General features: G+C 33.7%; 1 protein-coding gene across 3 annotated transcripts in view; it reads right to left on the reverse strand.

Moving 5' to 3' along the window:
* Positions 1 to 17650, reverse strand: part of ATAD2 (ATPase family AAA domain containing 2) — a 66572-nt gene that overhangs the window by 29239 nt on the left and 19683 nt on the right. For all 3 annotated transcript variants that reach the window (XM_031947157.1, XM_031947158.1, XM_031947159.1), the window contains exons 9-19: positions 14170 to 14277; positions 13820 to 13928; positions 12837 to 12952; positions 9834 to 10008; positions 9354 to 9442; positions 5642 to 5801; positions 3826 to 3916; positions 3002 to 3316; positions 2549 to 2681; positions 1864 to 2050; positions 1001 to 1186 (exon numbers count right to left, since the gene is read on the reverse strand). In XM_031947157.1, coding sequence (XP_031803017.1) covers positions 1001 to 1186; positions 1864 to 2050; positions 2549 to 2681; positions 3002 to 3316; positions 3826 to 3916; positions 5642 to 5801; positions 9354 to 9442; positions 9834 to 10008; positions 12837 to 12952; positions 13820 to 13928; positions 14170 to 14277 — 1669 coding nt within the window. The remainder of the gene's footprint in view (positions 1 to 1000; positions 1187 to 1863; positions 2051 to 2548; positions 2682 to 3001; positions 3317 to 3825; positions 3917 to 5641; positions 5802 to 9353; positions 9443 to 9833; positions 10009 to 12836; positions 12953 to 13819; positions 13929 to 14169; positions 14278 to 17650) is intronic.

Here is a 17650-nt window from a genome sequence, read left to right on the forward strand (position 1 = left end):
TATACTTAAAATACTTGATAACTACCTGCTAACTGAAACTTGATAAACTGCTGCAAAGTTCTACCTCTGCAACATCTACAGCACCCTAGTCCTGTTTCTCCTATTCCCACCTTATCTTCCATACTTTTGTTAATTAAAACAAATCCTGTTAATCATAAAGGCCTTTTATTAGTCTTGGATCCCAATCTTTCTGTTGGCCAACCTAATGTTTACACTATCAAGTCATCTAATGGATAAGGATTTATATTCCTTGCAACCTGCATATAGTAGGGCAGAAATAATTTTTCTGTTTATGGTAATTAATATTTTTAAACCTAAAAAAATTGAGAAATGTTTGTGAATTGAATATAACTTCTTCAACTGATAAATATGGATAAGGATTCCTCCAAGTCATTCAATCAAAACTTCTGGAAAAAAACAAAACAAAAAACCCAATAAAATATTACCACAAAAAACAATGATTCAGTAGAAATACAAATTTAACCATCTCTGAAGACAAAAAAGAAAATGACAAATACTAGAAAGGATGTGGGGATACAGGGATATTCAGACATTGCTGGCAGAACTATACAAAACTGCCTGTTGAAAAAAAATAAAACTTAGAAAATGTGCCTCATTTCCAAGCCATGTTGTTTCGAACACTTAATAAATACCTTCATTTTCCGCTGAATTATAGTCTATGGATCTTGAGTCACATGGAAGTAAATATATTCATAGGCACAGGTGAATAAAACAACTTGCCAAAAGAAAGGACTGCAAGAGAGGCAAAGAAATTGGATAATGATAGCCTAGACCCACATTCGAATTCAGTCTAAGATAAGATCATTTTTGCAACCTATCGAAGAGAAATTTAAGACTAAAGATTAAATTTATAACAAACTATCAGGACCAAAGGAAAAAAGTTTGCTATATTCAAGCTCTTTTGTATTTACCCTGTACTTAATAAAAACTAGACTGAAGATAGGGGGAGCATGCATGTGTGCACACACAAACACTATACCTCTTCTGGAAGAGCAGTATGTTGTATGTCTGAAGTTGCAAGTAGTAAAACTGGAGCAAATGAGGGAATATTCTGTAACAATGTAGTAAAAGTAGCTTTAAGTGTTAATCCAACTGTTTCCCACCACAGGTGGATGTGAGGAACATACACTATACTTGGGGCTGTTCGCTTAGCTTCACGAATCACCTAATAGGAGAAAGATTAATATTTTTAATTAGAGACAATACATTTGAAATGTGCTTAATCTTCCTGAAAAACACATGAACTATAAAATCTTTACTTTTCAAGAAGTTTCTTCCATTATATTCACATGCAATCATAAACTGTCAAGTTTTATTACATAATGATTTCATTTGTCAAATGAATAACTCATTTGATAAAAAATTTTAAAGAAAAAACATTACCTTTAAAGCTGCCTTATTCAGTTATAGAAGTTCTAGAATAAATTGAGGTTACCTTTAACAAGCTTAAAAGAATAGATCTAAAGATGGCAACTAAAAAGAACAGAATCTATTCATGAGTTTAATTATTATAGCTAGCATCTATAGAATGCTTGTTTTACAAAGCATTTATGTTATTTCATTTCTTTTTATAAAATAAAAAGAGAAATGTGAGAAAAGTGCCATTATATCCATTTAACAAATGAAGAAACTAAAGCTGAAAGGTAAGTAACTTGTCCAGGGTCACATAGCTAGTAAGTGCTAAGCCAAGATTAGCATTCAGGGTATTCCTACTTCCAAGTCCAACACTCTAGTTGCTTCACTCCTAGCTGCCCACTATATATCAAAGATTTGAGTGTTTTAAGTTTTTCTGCGAGAGACTATTTTAAAAATAATACTTTTTTTTTGTTAACACTGAACTACCTGGGCACATGTTTCCTCAGGTGATGTGGTACTGACTCCAAAAAGAACAGGAAGGTCCAAGGTATATACTGCAAACTTTTCCAAAGCATGAATCACAGCAGGTGCCAAGTGAGAACTCTGCCCAAATCCTGGCTCTCCTACTATCAAGATTCTTGGTCGAAAAGATGTAGGCTGGTGATAAGCATTTCTAAAATGACAATGAATGTATTTCATTTTTAAAAAAGCGCTTCAGTTAATTTTCTAAAATAATCCCATCCCCAATTATTGATGTTTGAACATTTACAATTCAAAGACTTAACCACACTTAGTTCACACCTTGACGAATATTATCGCTATGTTATTCTCAAATTTCTTTGGCACATAGTTTTCCAAAGCAAACTAATCTATATAGAAATTTAATAAAAGTAACACTTACTATATAAAGATGGACAGCCTTAATATAACTGAATGTATTTTCTAACAGGCTAAAAAATAATACAAAATGTACATGATATGACATAAAATTTTGCATAAATACAAATACAAGGAAATTTGTTCAAACATTGCTACAAATAAAAACGTTTATGGTTAAAATACATTGTGTCCTTAATGCTTCTTTAACATTAACTCCATCACCAAGATACGCTTTGGTTTCAATTGAGTCTCAGAGTAATAACTATGTATTAATACATACAAAAAGCCATACCTATTGAGATGAAGGAAATTAACATTTTCTTTTGTTTTATTGAAGGGTTTCTGTGGAAGTCCATTTTCATATACCGAGAGAACTTCATCATCACTATATGCCAAGTCACTTTCTAGCAGAGGCCCAGGAACATCTACAAAACAAAACATTGCATCCCATGTTACTGACTTTACTACAAAAATTTCAATTAATAGTAATAGCTAGTTAGCTAGACCAGAGATTCCACTGAGTGTTAAAGAATGATTTTTAAATTTTAAAATAAAATTTTATTGTATTTAGAAATGTAAAAAGCATTTTTAGATTCAGATAGTTCAGCTCTGGTTAATACTTCTTATAATTCCAATTATCTTCAATCTTCCTTAGACAAAACATTTCCATTTCCTACACCCAATCTTCGTATAACATGGACTTATCCTTCAAATGCAAGCAAAACACTCATTTAAGACTTTATACCTGACTTTGGTCCTTTGTTTGCTCCAAGTTCTGCATGTGGAAACACTTTTTGTATGGCCCCTAAGATCTTATGAACAGTGCTTTCAAGGAGAGGTTTCACAATAGCAGATAGCGCCTGTCCCGGGGATGTCACAGCCCTTTGAGAGGCTGGTATTATCTTTTGCATTGCTACTACAAAATCCTTAGCAGAGATATTAATTGATGAGAGATCCAATTGTAGTTTCTCACTACTTGTATATATCTGAGGATAACGTCTACGCAGAGCACAGAGAGCAGCTTCAGAACATATGGACTTAATATCTGCACCACAGTATCCTATTTTAAAAAAATGTTAAAAGGAAAAAAATAAAGAGTTTAGGACATTTTGCTAATATTGCAATAAAGTAATAAACTTTAAGCAAAAAAGGATTTCCCAATTTTCCCAGATGAAAGATATATTGATATCTGTGAGCAGAGATTTTGATTTAGTGACAAAAGGGACTAAAATAATCCCTTCAATTTGCAAGTGTAGTTTAAGTAAAGCCTAACAAGGTAGAGCACATGTATTCAAAGTCACACATATGAGAAGCCAATGTTGGCAAGACAAGGAATAATAAATAATCTGAGGCTGGCTTCTTACAAACCTTACAAATAATTCAATAATTTATTCTACATTAAACCCAGGTCTTGAGCAAGAGAAATGGCAAAAACTAAAGGACAAATTAGAAATACAACAAAATCTCCAATATCCACTATAAATAAAAGTTAATAGAATAACAAAGAAACCCAATTGAATATTGTAATTTATTAAGTATTGTAGTAGTACTTTTTAAAAAAACGTTTACCAACACATTTTTCTGCAAGCTCTTCGAGGAACATATCCAATGGCTTAGGATTCCAATCTCTTGTGTGAATCTTTAGAATTTCTTTCCGAGCCTATAAATAAAATCATTTTAAAAAAAGATTTAAAAGAACAATATCATTTTTCTAAAAACCTTTCAACTGCTAGACATTTAGGATTCTTTAAACAAAAAATGTGAAGTGATGAAGAAATGAAATTAAGATGAGATAAAGGGAGGCTTCAGGTACCATTTGTAATTAATAATTTGTTTAAAAAAATTTATTACATAGTGCTTAATTTCTAAAAGTATGATTTTTCCATTGACTCATACTTAAATATAGATGTAAAATGGATATGCAAGAGAAATTTAAAAATCTATTAGTTTAAGAAACTGATTTTCATATTTAAACAGTATTTATAACACTAATATGCTAGCTGTCAATGTACAAAAAATACTATTAAGTTATTGTTAGGAGTACATTAATTTTTAATTATATATTCAAGAGTAAAGTATTTGCTTTGTTCCCAGGTAAGAGATAAATCTGTCTTTCAAAAGAGTTTAATGGGTGGATTTGGTAACTATGTTCATGCAATAGTCAGTAAGTGACTAAAGCCATGAACATATCCCAATCCAAACTTAAAAGGAAAAAAAAGAAATTAGTCACAGAATCAAAGAATTTTGTAGTTAAAGAGATTAAATTTAAACCTGTTTCATAAAAACAAAACAAAACCTGAAAAACCGTTTCCCACTTAAATAATTTAATCATGTAATTTTCACCCAACTGCTAATATCTACTGACTTTAAAGACATTCTCACACATTTTTTAATGACCTCAGCACGTGGATTTAACAATTCAATCAATATCCCTTGTTATTACTTTGGATAAAATTTATATTTGTATTCATGACCCAACTCTTAAGCCCTTCAAATTCAGCAACCTCCATATCTAACCTCATTTTATATCTTCAATAATATGAAACTATCTTAACTTCACTCAGAATTCTGAAATTCTGACAACAACCTCATGTCTTCCTAGCTTCTCCTGCTCTCCTTCAATCCCACTGGTTTACCAACAGGTCTGTCAACTGTTGCCTTCTTCGTCTATCACCTGCATTCTTGTCTTTACTTGCTATCCTATCCTTACTTCCTACTTCATTTCTCCCAACAATTGTTTTTTACTCTCTCAAGCCTTCAATTCTGTTTCCCTAATTAGTTTGGCTTTTTTTTTTTGAGTGGAGTAGAAGGGCTGTCCAGATGTTTGATTTTATATATGGATAATTTCCAAACTGGAAAGAGAGAGATTAGAGATTTATTTTTAATATTTTATTTATTGGTGAGCTTGATTGACTGGCTTGGACTCTCATCTCAAAAGTATTTAGTAGCAAAGGTGAGTTCTCAATGACATATTTCTAATTCTTGGTTCAGGTAGCTGAACAAAGGCAGGGGGTGGAGTCCAAACTCTGGTGAGCAGGAATCTCTAGGTAGGGACCATCAATCTGGTTTTGATTGGTTGGGGGAGTAGGACCATAAATTCTTACAAACTGGGAGATAAGGTGGTATCCAGCTTAGAGTCAGGAAGTCTGGACTTAAGAGGTATAAACAATGCCAATTAGGTATCTGAGATAAAAAATCAGATGTCTTATCTTCTGGAATGTCAGTTCTCCATAGCCCTAATTATCTCAGTTCTAATGGGCAGAAAAGGTGGGTTGCAACCAGGGAAACTGAGGCAGAACAATTTAGGGAAACTGTGGCACAACAGTACTAGAAATGTATTGAAAAAAAATTACTAAATGAAATGAAATTAATGTTAAGTCCTTACATCTTTATCAGGTAAGGTAAAAAAGAATTCTCGGTCAAATCGGCCAGGTCTTCGTAAAGCAGGATCTATAGAATCCAGTCTATTGGTAGCTCCAATTACAACAATTTCTCCCCTACTATCCAATCCATCCATAAGTGCTAGTAAGGTAGATACAATGGAACTAAACAAAGACACAAAACTTTGGTTCAGTAAAAGTGAAATAATTATTAAAGTTGTATGAAATTTCATTTAATTCATTTAAAATTTCTTTTCCTTTATTTCCTTTCTACTAGGATAGTATTTTTAATCAAGGTGGTCCATTTGAAAATTAGTCACTTTATTATACATTTCAACGAGCATGCCACTTTACAACTCTGATCAGTTGTAACTGATGAGTGAACTGATCCACAGTAAAAAGTAAAATAAAGAAACAATAACACTTAGGGGAAAAAAAAATATTTAAGCAAATTATTTAAGAAAACATAAGAGAATGCAAAAAGCAATTGTTGAACAAATTTTTTCCCCTTCAACATGACAAAAGTTTAACTCTTTTATGATCTCAATTAAGTCATTAAAGAACTAGCAACATTATAAAAACAAAGATACTATCATAAATATCCATGATAAAAAGCATTTGACTGGCAGGAAGGAACTGTGAGATCTAGTTTTGGCTCTGCCAATTATCAGTGGCGTAACAATTGCCAAACCACTAAACTGCTCAGAAAAGAAGTTAAAAAAAAAAAAAAAAAAAGAAAGAAAAGAAAAGAAAAAAAAAAAACAATCACTGGACTTTGAAAATCACAACAACAACAAAGAGGTCTGAACTTTTCAAGAAATCATAATGAAAACTGCTCATTAGAATTGGATAGCAATGTAAAGACAATAAGAATATACTCATCTTGTGAAAAGAACATCAAATTCCCAGAAACGTCAGGCATAATCCTTAACTCCCTTTTTAAAAAAATAAATAAAATAAAAAGAATTCAGAAAGCAGATCAAATATCTAGGGACTACATTAAGGATCACCTCAGACTTGGATGCTTCTGCAATAAATGAAAGCTCTTAGAATACAGTATTTTGCGAGAGAGAAAAGACTTACAAGCAAGAATAACTTACTCAGCTAAACTGAGTATAATCCTATATGAGGCAAAAAGAGATCTTTAATGGAACAGATTGATGAGGTTTAGATTTGGGGAACCCAAATGAAATTAGGGTTTCTGATGGTCATGGAGTTAAATGAGGTCTAGTGACAGGTTTGGGGTTTAGGGAATCAAATGGAGGGGTTTGTCCCCTTGGGATTTGGCGCAAACATAGGTTCTCTATAAAAGAATTTACAGACCTCAAAACCTGGATTGATAAAATCCAGGGGGATTGGAAATAAGGTTAAAGTCTGGTTAAGGAAATAGGTGAGGGTAAAGAGAAGAGGGCACTGGAAAAGAGTATTCCAGTGAGCAGAAGCTCCTTGAGATGCCAAGCATAGTATGGCTGGCATGTTTGGAACCTCTGCAAAGATAAAGTTTTAGTTTGGCTCTTTTATAGTAGGGGGCTTTGGCTACAAGCTGAAGGGGGCTCATGAGTGGAGTCGTAAGTTGGCTCCTCACTGGGTTTCAGTAGGGCTAGAATTTGAATTGAATTCAATGGGTTTCAGGACTGAGCTGACCCCACCCAGATAACAAAGATGAAACTGTGCTTTGGGATGCAGTCTCCTCATTGAGGCAGAGTTGAAGGAGATTTTCTCCTTTAAGGATTTTCAGAGTTTTGGGGTCCCCTCTTCAAGATGACTTTCAAGTATATTTCATGAAAACACCAGAGCCAAATAGTGAGTGAAAAGAAAAACTGAGGATCTCTCAGACTGATAAGACTTAGCACCCAGGATTTAATCATTAAGGCTCTAGGAAGAAGAACAAAGACTTTCCAAGAGAAAACATTTAAAACCTAGCTGCTTAGAGAAGAATCTATTTAATAGCCTAGAGATATTTGAAGTCTACAAACTGTCTAACCTCTATTTGTTGATTGAGAAAAGGAGGTAAAACAAAGTCTTCTTAAGTTATGTTAGAAACCTCTAACTCCTCTGACTTAACTGACTGTTAACCTTAGAAGGAGAACAGAGTTTCTTTCTTTTGAAACAACCAAGACCTTACTTAGTGCCACAAAAGCCAACCTATATTGCCGAGACCAAGCAATAAAGGTTAAGTTTGACAATGATATTAGGAGGATTAACAGGAGATGGTTGGGCCAATAGTTTCTGTAATTTTTTTTCCCCTGACCATTTAAATTATCTTAGCCTCTGTAAAACTGGCCCTCCTCTGAGACACCAGTGAGTGGACTGTCCACTTCTTGTGAGATTCTAATAAAGCTTCTGTTCTTCACTTTGAGATATCTCTGAGTATTTTGAATTAGGGGTCATTATCCCACACAGTTGGAACTTTGAAATAAAAGAGTCCAAAGACACCTAGAAAGGAAATTTTATTAAAGCAACTGCAAGGAGCTATGATACAGCACTAACATTTTTATAGATGGAGAGGAAACATTAATGTTTTCAAAAGGTGGGAATTAAAAAAGAAAAACAAGGTTTTTTTTGGGGGGGTGGGGGTGGGGGGGAGAAATGGTTCTGTTCTAAGATTTTAAATGGACAGAAAAAAGTGGACTATACTAGGGTAGGTGGTGGTAGAAATTGCCTTTAGTCCTAATTGGGGTAAGAATAATTAACATAAAAACAGAGGAATAGATGAGGAAGTGTTAAAATTGAGGACAATTCTGGGCAAGGAATAGTCAAATGCAAAACAAATATCCTGTTCTAGAGGAATTAAAATGGGAAAAGTAAACTAAAAGCTAAAGTTTCCTTAGGTTGCTAATTAACAAAAGAAAAGAATGGATGAAAAGACCAATATCTTAATATATTATGACATAATGTTTTCAGAAATGACCAGAGATGATTTCAGATAATTCTAGGTAAAAAAAAAAAAAAAAAAAAAAACTTAAGAAGAGTAAGAAGGATAATTTCCATAAGAACAATGAAATTGCAGAGAAAAAACAACTTTGAAAAACAAGATCTCTAGTCAGTAGAGTGACCAAATGTGTCTCCAAGAAGGGGCTATAACGAAACATAATATTACCTCCCTCCCGAGAGAAACGTGATGGACAAAGTGTAGAAAGAGACATTTTTGGACATGATCATACTGTGGGTTTGTTTTGCTTGACTATGATTATTTAGTACAAGGTTTTTCTTTCTTTTGTTTTTCTCAATTTCTAATTGAGAGGAACAGGAGGAGTAGGAAGCCTGATGCCAAAAAGAACCCATGGTAGTATTTTTTAACATGCAAAGAAAAGAACAGAAAGTAATTCAGAAGGGATTAGACAAGCAAAGAATCTGAAAAGTAATGAGTAGGATTTATTGTGAATGTGTGTATTTTAGAAAATTGCATAAAAATTCATAGCTTCATTCAGAATCTTCTTTTATGTTGTTGTTTATGTATAAATGCTCTTTGTTTAAGAAAAATTAAAAAAAATTCAGAGTGCTAAGATTCAAATTCTCATGGAAATGCTATGGTTATAAGAGTATACAGAATGCATAAGGCTTATTGCCTTTGGACATCAGCCAACTGGGAATGTGGCAATTAAATAAGGTGAGAATTGATGGAATTCATTAGACATCATCAGTAGAATGCTGATGTAGACGCTAGTATATAAAGAAATTGAATTTGAAAAATTCTTATAATAAATAAAATCTTACCTGTGAATTTGATCTTGTCTGCTTGATCGAACAGGAGCCAGACCATCAATTTCATCAAAGAAAATAATTGAAGGACGCATCTGATAAGCCTAGAAGACAAATTTAGTATTGTTAGTGTTAGCCCAAATATTAGGAATATATAAATTTTATTTCCATATTTGTCAAATATCTACTTTAGGTTCAATTTAGGAGTGCATAATCATCAAATCAAATCAAAATTCAAGAGCTTACTTTTGATATATAGGAAAAGATAGTTCAATTTCAAGGTAATAAATTAGATACTTGTTCAATTTTATATGGAAAAACTCATCACTATATTAGGTATTGTCTTCATGTAAAAAACACCAAGTTTCTATTCTGTCAACATAATCATTCAAATATTAAAAGAATTCCATTGAATATTTATCCAACTTCAAAGACAGCATGAACCCCTCTTCCCCATAACATTGTACTGTATATATATGAACCTAGTTTTCTTACCTGATCAAATAACAAACGTAGTTGTCGTTCGGATTCGCCTACCCATTTACTCAAACAATCAGCACCTTTCCTCATAAAAAAGGCCACTCTTTTATCACCCTGACTGCATTCATTGGCAAGTGCCCGGGCAACAAGTGTCTTTCCAGTTCCAGGAGGGCCATAGAACAAACAACCCCTGTAAATCAGTATATTTCAAATGTCAAGACAAATCACAAATTGAAAATGTAACATGATGACAGATGTTATGAATTTGCAGTGAGTATTCATTGCATTTTATGTAAACTTTATGTATGAATTTTTCTAGTCTTTGCTAGGATATTTTATTAGAAATTACAAAGATATTTATTACTGAAAATTTTTATCTTTGTAATTTTAAGTAATAAAATTGCTATATGCTGTGAAAGTGTGCAGAATTACACATTCATATATCAAAATCAATTACATAAGAAGTAGAACTAATCTGTAGAACTGAGTAGAAATGCAGAAAGTTGTGCAGGAAGAGAAAAGATCAATTAAGTATCATCACCTTGGTAGTAGGGCAAAATGTGATCATAAGCTAAAAATGTCTATTTCATATTGTACAAATTTTCAGGCTTTTTCAATGCACTGATCAGTTATACTGATTATTTTCCTTTTCTTCTTTTGCCTTTAAAAATATGTTTTTTGTGATGGCTCTCTGGAAAGGGGAAAAGAAGGGACACTAAAGGAAATTATCAAGTCACACAAACATACACACACATAAGACTGATAAAAGCTCATTTACAAAAAAGTGCTACATGCATTAGGAAAAATGGCTGAATTGGAATACACAAACACACGAATATGTGTGTATGTATATTTTAAAATAAGTCATGCCCTTTATGACAGTAATACAAAGAGAATTCTGTCGATATAATTTATTTAGATTCAAGTAAAACATTTGATTCAGGATCTCATTCTTCTCATAGGAAAGGGAAAAGGATGAATTAGACAATTAACAGATTGATAACTGGTTAGATAGCCAGATTCAAAGAATAGTTAATGGTTGGAATATCAACCTAACATAAGAGAATTCCAGTGTAGTATCTCAGGGATTATATGCTTATAATTTACTACCTATGTAACATCTGTCTGCCTCAGTTTCCTCATCTGTAAAATGGAGATAATAGTACCCACTTCCCAGAATTATGAAATATTTGTAAAGCATAATAGGGTGAAGGATAGATATACCAGTTTTGAAAAATGTTTGGGGGTTTTAGTGGCTTTGCAAGTTCAATATTTTCTGTTGTGCAGTCAGGCCTGAGCTCCATGACTCCCATTTAGACTTTCCTTGGCTAAGAAACTGAAGCAGTTTGCCATTTCTTTTTCTAACTCATTTTACAAATGAGGAACCTGAGGCAAACAGTTAAAATGCCCAGTCATACATCTAGTAATTATCTGAGGGCGGATTTGAACTTGGGTCTCTTCCTAACTCCAGGCACAGACAGACTCATTGTGCCACCTAGCTCCCCAACTTCAATATTAATGAGGTTTCACTGCAGTTAACAAATATTTATTAGGCACTTTATGTCGGACATTGTGCTAAATATTAGGAATAAAAGTAGAAACAAAACAATAGCCCCTGACTCCAAGGGGTTACATTCTAATGAGGGACCACACAGCAAAAAGAAAGCTGAAAAGGCTGGGCTGAAGGACAAGGGAGAGGAAGAGGAGACAAAATAGGGATAGGGCAGGGCAGGTCTGCCAGCACAATAGGGGGAAAAAATTGAGATCTAAGATTATAGCCTAGAGGGGGATGACAATCTGGTTGGCATGAGACACTTCCCCGTAAAATGAAAATTCTAAGAATTAGGGAGAATGATGGATGGGGGATGGAAGTGACAGAAGAAGAGGCAGAGAATACTTCCAAAGTGTGAAGTTCACTGATGCTGAGTGAAATGAGCAGGACCAGGAGATCATTATATACTTCAACAACAATACTATATGATGACCAGCTCTGATGGACCAGGCCATCCTCAGCAACGAGATCAACCAAATCAATTTCCAAAGGAGCAGTAATGAACTGAACCAGCTATGCCCAGAAAAAGAACTCTGGGAGATGACTAAAAACCATTACATTGAATTCCCAATCCCTATATTTATGCCCACATGCATTTTTGATTTCCTTCACAAGCTAATTGTACAATATTTGTCAAAGACTAGGTTGCTATATTTGTTGACTGTTTTATCCCTTGAACCTAATCTATTCCACTGATCAACTAATCTATTCCTTAGCCAATACCAAATAGTTTTGGTAACTGCTGCTCTATAATATAATTTTAGATCTGGTACAGCTAAGAGGTTTGGCAATTGTTAATGCTGTAAAGTTACCCATGCATATATCCTGTAAATAAAAGGCTATTAAAAAAAAAAAAAAACAAAAAACAAAAAACAAAAAAAAAACAAAGTGTGAAGTTCAGGAACAGAGACTGAGGTTTCGAGGGTAAAGATATTTCTGGGGCATTCTAGAGAAAATCCGAATGAGTCACAAAAAGTACATATAACCAGAGAGGAATAAAATACATATAGTACAGACATATATTGAGGATCTGCATATAACTGCAGATATAATATATGCAAAGCTGCATATAACTCAAGTCATGGGGATAGTCATACAATTAAGAGATTCAGAAGTTAAAGGGACTACAGAATCTCATCCAAGCCTTTCATTTGATCCAGGAGGAGCTGAGGCCCAGGGAGGTTTTGTCCTTTTGAAGTCACCCAAGAAATAATATCATCTCTTCAATGAGGTAACATCTTGTCATAAAAGAGGTTTCAGGTACAGTTTTATAATAGCTGCTCATGTTGAGCAGGCTCTAGTAGAACAAGATATTCGAAGCCTACAAAAACTTTAAAAAGAAGATGGTCACTGGCCAAGGCTTAATTTACCTCACTTTTTCAGGCCTAATTGCAGTTTCAACAGTGGTTCATTACCTTTCTTGGCAATATCATAACGTAGTTTTCTTTACCTGAGAACAACATTACCTTGGTGGCTGAATTTTAAATCTTTCAAAGACTTCTGGATAAAGCAATGGAAACACCACCATCTCTTTAAGAGCTGCAATATGAATTGAAAGCCCACCAACACTATCAAATCGTACCTAAAAGGGAAGAAATTCAGCAGTTGATGTCCAGATCTTGAAATTTCAAAACAAAACACTACAACTCACTAAAACATAACTTCTTGGTTCTGAAATACATAAATAGCTCAGGAGCACTGGTAGAGTACATACTACTAAAGAGAACATAAATGAGAGGTCCATAAAAGTTTAAGTTGGCTTCTAGATAAGTTCTGCTTTTTAATATTCTATGTGAAGATGCATAATTAAAATCAACTTCTACTGTCAGTTTTGCTATAATGCCAATTTTGAAAATGTAAATTTGTTCCTGATGGATACACTAGAGAACATTTTGAGTAAGACTTAACTTTGAGTTTGCTTCTGGAAGATTGCTTCTATGAGGACCAACCAGAGAATCAGAAAATTGGACCACTTCAAAATAATCTATGAACTGCAACCTTCCCAATACTGACTTCCAGAGCAAACTCCAAGCTTTTGTCATATGAAAATACATTACCGTCTGGTAGATAGGGAATTGTGAGAAAAGAAGGGCTGATTTTAATCATCCTCACCGTACACCTTCTTATAAAATAGTCTTGTTGTAGTCTGCCTAACTCATTGATGCATTTGTCCAAAATATAGGATAAAGACACCATTTGTTGTAGTATTTATGTGGTTCTTAAGTCATTCAAGACATTTAAAACTGTGCTAAAACTTGGTTACCTTAAAACAAACAAAACCCCACTGAAAATGTTTTTGAATATTGTGCCCCAGTCCCATTTTCCCCATGAACTCAGTCTGTTTTTTACTGAATGATTTTGCATAGCATTTTGGAAGGGCAAGGGGTTAGAAAAAAAGTTTTATTATAGCAGAACTGTCCATTTTGTATATATTACATTCAATACTTACTGAAGAATCAATTTGCATTGGATCAACATCGGCCAAGCTTGCACCAATTTTCATTCGATCTTTATGAATTCCTTTTAACTCATCTTTCCTGAAGTTCAATGGAAGGCATCTATTTAAAAAAAAAAAAAAAAGTAGCACCATTAGATTATGAAGTCATTGTTTACAAAACTTTAAACCACACAAGATTATAGCACTTTCTAGACAAATAGAAAAATATAAAAGATCATGTCTGCAAATCAATTTATTCTACTCCAAATCAATATGGCCTTTTATGAAACAATATTCTAATCTTATTTTACTTTCTTCTAAAAAGGCTCAACTGATGAGTTTTTAAAACTTACATCGCTTACCTGCTAATAGCTATATTTCTGCTTCTTTTTCTTCGCCTCTCAAAATGTTGTTCATCATCAGAAGAGGAAGAAGATGTAGAATCACTATTATGGATTGCATGCCTTCGCCTTATAAATATCACATTAAGGAAAAAATACTGAATTCAAGTTGAATCAAGGGGAAAAAAAAAGTTAATCAACAAACTTATTAAGGGCCTACTATGTGTAGGCACTGTGCTAAATTCTAGAAATATAAAAGGGAAAAAAACAGCATTAGCTAAGCCAAATCACAACCCAATAATTTTATTCATTTATTTATATAAAAACATGAATGTATTGGGCAAATAAGAAAAAAAAAATCAATTTGATTCTCATAAACAAGATAAACAGGTTTTTTTCTCCTATAAGCACACTCATTTATCAAATCTTGTTATGTTTTTTTTCCCCCTTGGCACAAGAAAGTTTAAAGGAACATCTTTAAACTGAAAATCCTAACTATTACAGGCATTTACAAATAATATTTAGATTAAAAATAAATTAATTTTATTTAGGAAACCATGCCGACTGGATCCCCTACAAATCTTTGTAATATCTTAAGGGGGGACTCGGGGCAAACCTTTTATACCTCCTTAATCCAAAGTTTCTCAGTCACATAACAATGTGTGGATTGTGAAAATGATTTATTATCAATGTTTGATTTGTACATCTATTTTAATATACCAATATTGATAGGATAGCAAAAAAGTTCTCAGGTGAAAAAGGGTCATGAATGGAAAAGCCATGCTCTAATCCATTCACTATTCCATTCAACACAGCAGCTTTTCCAAACCTTTTAAATCCTACTGAAAATCCTCGTGGGGCTTCTTTTCTCTTTCTTGCCTCATATTTCATTGGAAAATTTAGGAAAAACTGAAATTACATTTTAGCTTATAGAGTTACAACAGTTATGAGAACATGTATAAAATGCACTGCAGTCAATATAAAATAAGCCACTATGGTAAAACTATTCCCTTCTATTTTCATAGTGTCTACATATTCCCAAAACTAATCTTTTTCTCTGTATCCATCCCTCAACTTATACACAATTCCAGCCAAATATTTGCCATCCCAAGTTTTTCAATACTATCTCATTGAGAAACGTCTATCTATTTTTTCCAAGTGTCAGTGATTTCTCTCTTGTCCATATATGCAAATATAGCTCTTCAGGATCTTACTTATTCACTATATTCCAATTTGTATACTTATTTGGCTGAACTTTTTCTATTAGGAATTTTATCATGGTAAGGTCTTTGAAGGTAGGGACCATTAAGTGTTCTCTCCCAATACCTGGTATATTGTACATTGAAGGTTCGTAAGAGATTAGTTATCTGATAAAGCATCTTACATCCTTTGGTAATATAGGTGCCTATGGTTTGAACAAACTTATATTTCAATGAAATCATAGCGAAAATACTGTAAGCAGTATTGACAAGGTAACCAATTTCAACCTGAAAAGAGATCTTGACTATGGACCTATTTGTTAAAATTTTGGTCAATATTTCATCTAAAATTTGGATGAAAATACTGAAAGTTAGGAAAATAACCTTGTTTGAAAGAATAACCAATACATGAGTTAAAAGAATCAAAATTCAAGATTAACTTGAACGGCTAAAGCAATGGACCAAAGCCAATCTTCCAGACAGCTATTATTTGTTAAAAGAGGCACTTCCTCAGTATGCTATAACCTTTCCATTGTTTGGAGGAAAGGTCTTTGATAACTGCTGAAACAAAAACATTTCATTTCCTTAGACCCCACATAGAGACAACCGTCTCCAAACTTAGATACACTAGTCCTAATCAAAGTCTGTCTATGAAACTATAATCAAAATTCTTCAGCTCAACAGCATCTACTAGAGCTTTACTTCTCCTTAATATGGTAATCAGCTCCCATAATAATGAGGAATCATAGGAGTTCAAAACCAGAAAGATAAAACTTAACACAATACAAATGTCAAGTTCTGCAGCGAGGTTCAAAATCTCTATGACAAACAGCTATTGTTCCTCTCCTTGAATCCATTCCATCCTGTGCTCTCTGGCACACTCGAGCATAAAATCTTCAATCCCCACTACCCATTCTTCCCCCCAAAGCATCAGCTCCTCTCATCTAATGGTTAATCCCCAGCTGTCTTCATAAAATGCCCAAGTCTCCATTGTTCTTTAAACCACTTTATCAGACTTTGAAATAATTATCTACAACTTTCCTTTTTCAATAAAACTTCTTGGAAAATGTATCTGCACTAACTGCTTCACTTTCCTATCCTTTCTCACTCCTCAACCCTTTGCAATCTGGATTATGACCTCATTACTCAAATGTTCTTGTTCTCTCCAAAGTTACCACTGATCTCTTAATGATCAAACCTGAGTCTCTCTTTAGTCCTTATCTTTCTAGATCTTTGTTCGGGTCTCCCTCAATTGAGCATTCTATCCAGGATACCCCGCTCTTTTAGGTATATGTGAAATTCTTCTTTTCCTGTTTGTGCCTCTGTTTGCTAGCTCATCTGTATCAACACTACCACCACCACTATCAAAAGGGTATTTGCTAAGGTTCTGTCATAGGTTAACTTCTCTTCTCCAAAGGTTCTTAACCTTTCTGTGTTCCAGACCCCTCTCGCATTCTCATGAAGCCCATACATACTTCAGAATAAATTTAAAAAACAAAACATCATAACTGCAGTTAATGTTACATTTCAGCCAGAAGTTAGTATGAATGAAGATAACTTTTCCTCTTTCAAGTTCACAAATCAGATGAAATCTGAGGCTGCTAGTCCCCCAAAGAACTCTTAGCTTCAGCCTCTTTTTCTTGATATTTCTGTTAGTTCCCATAAATATAATTAACTCTATCCAGACGACTGCCAAACTTAAACATCTAGCTTCATCTCTTTGTTGAGCTTTTGTCTCATATCACCAATTCCCCATAGTCCCAATCTAAACTCTTAACTTTCCCCCTAATATCTCCCCTTTCTTCCAAAATTCCTTGTTTCTATTGAAGGCATTGATATCTGCATTATCCTAGACTCCTTACCCCACACTTTTTGTCAATAGGCATATTCAGCAGTTTCTACCTTTACATCCCTGATCATTGGACTTTTTTTCTTCACTCCCACAGCATCCTTTCTCACCTAGATTAACTCTAATAAATGGATTATGGATTTCTATACCTCATGTCTTATCATTCTCACATGTGCTACACAAATTACAAAGTAATTTTTCTTAAACACAGACTCGATCATGTCATTTCCTTGCTTGTATGTACAAAGTTATTGCCACGTTATCTCATGAAACTGTGAATTCCTTGAAAATATCAACGGTCTTATTTTTTCTGTGTTCCCAATGCTTAGAAGTTCCTAAAGCATAACAGGCAATTGATAAATGTTTATTGATGGACTCTACTTATGTAATTCCAGTGGCTTTCTAATGTCTCTGGATAAAATATCAACTATTCAGATTTTAAAACCCTACATAA

Source organism: Sarcophilus harrisii, chromosome 1, assembly GCF_902635505.1.
Source record: "Sarcophilus harrisii chromosome 1, mSarHar1.11, whole genome shotgun sequence".
NCBI lineage: Eukaryota > Metazoa > Chordata > Mammalia > Dasyuromorphia > Dasyuridae > Sarcophilus > Sarcophilus harrisii.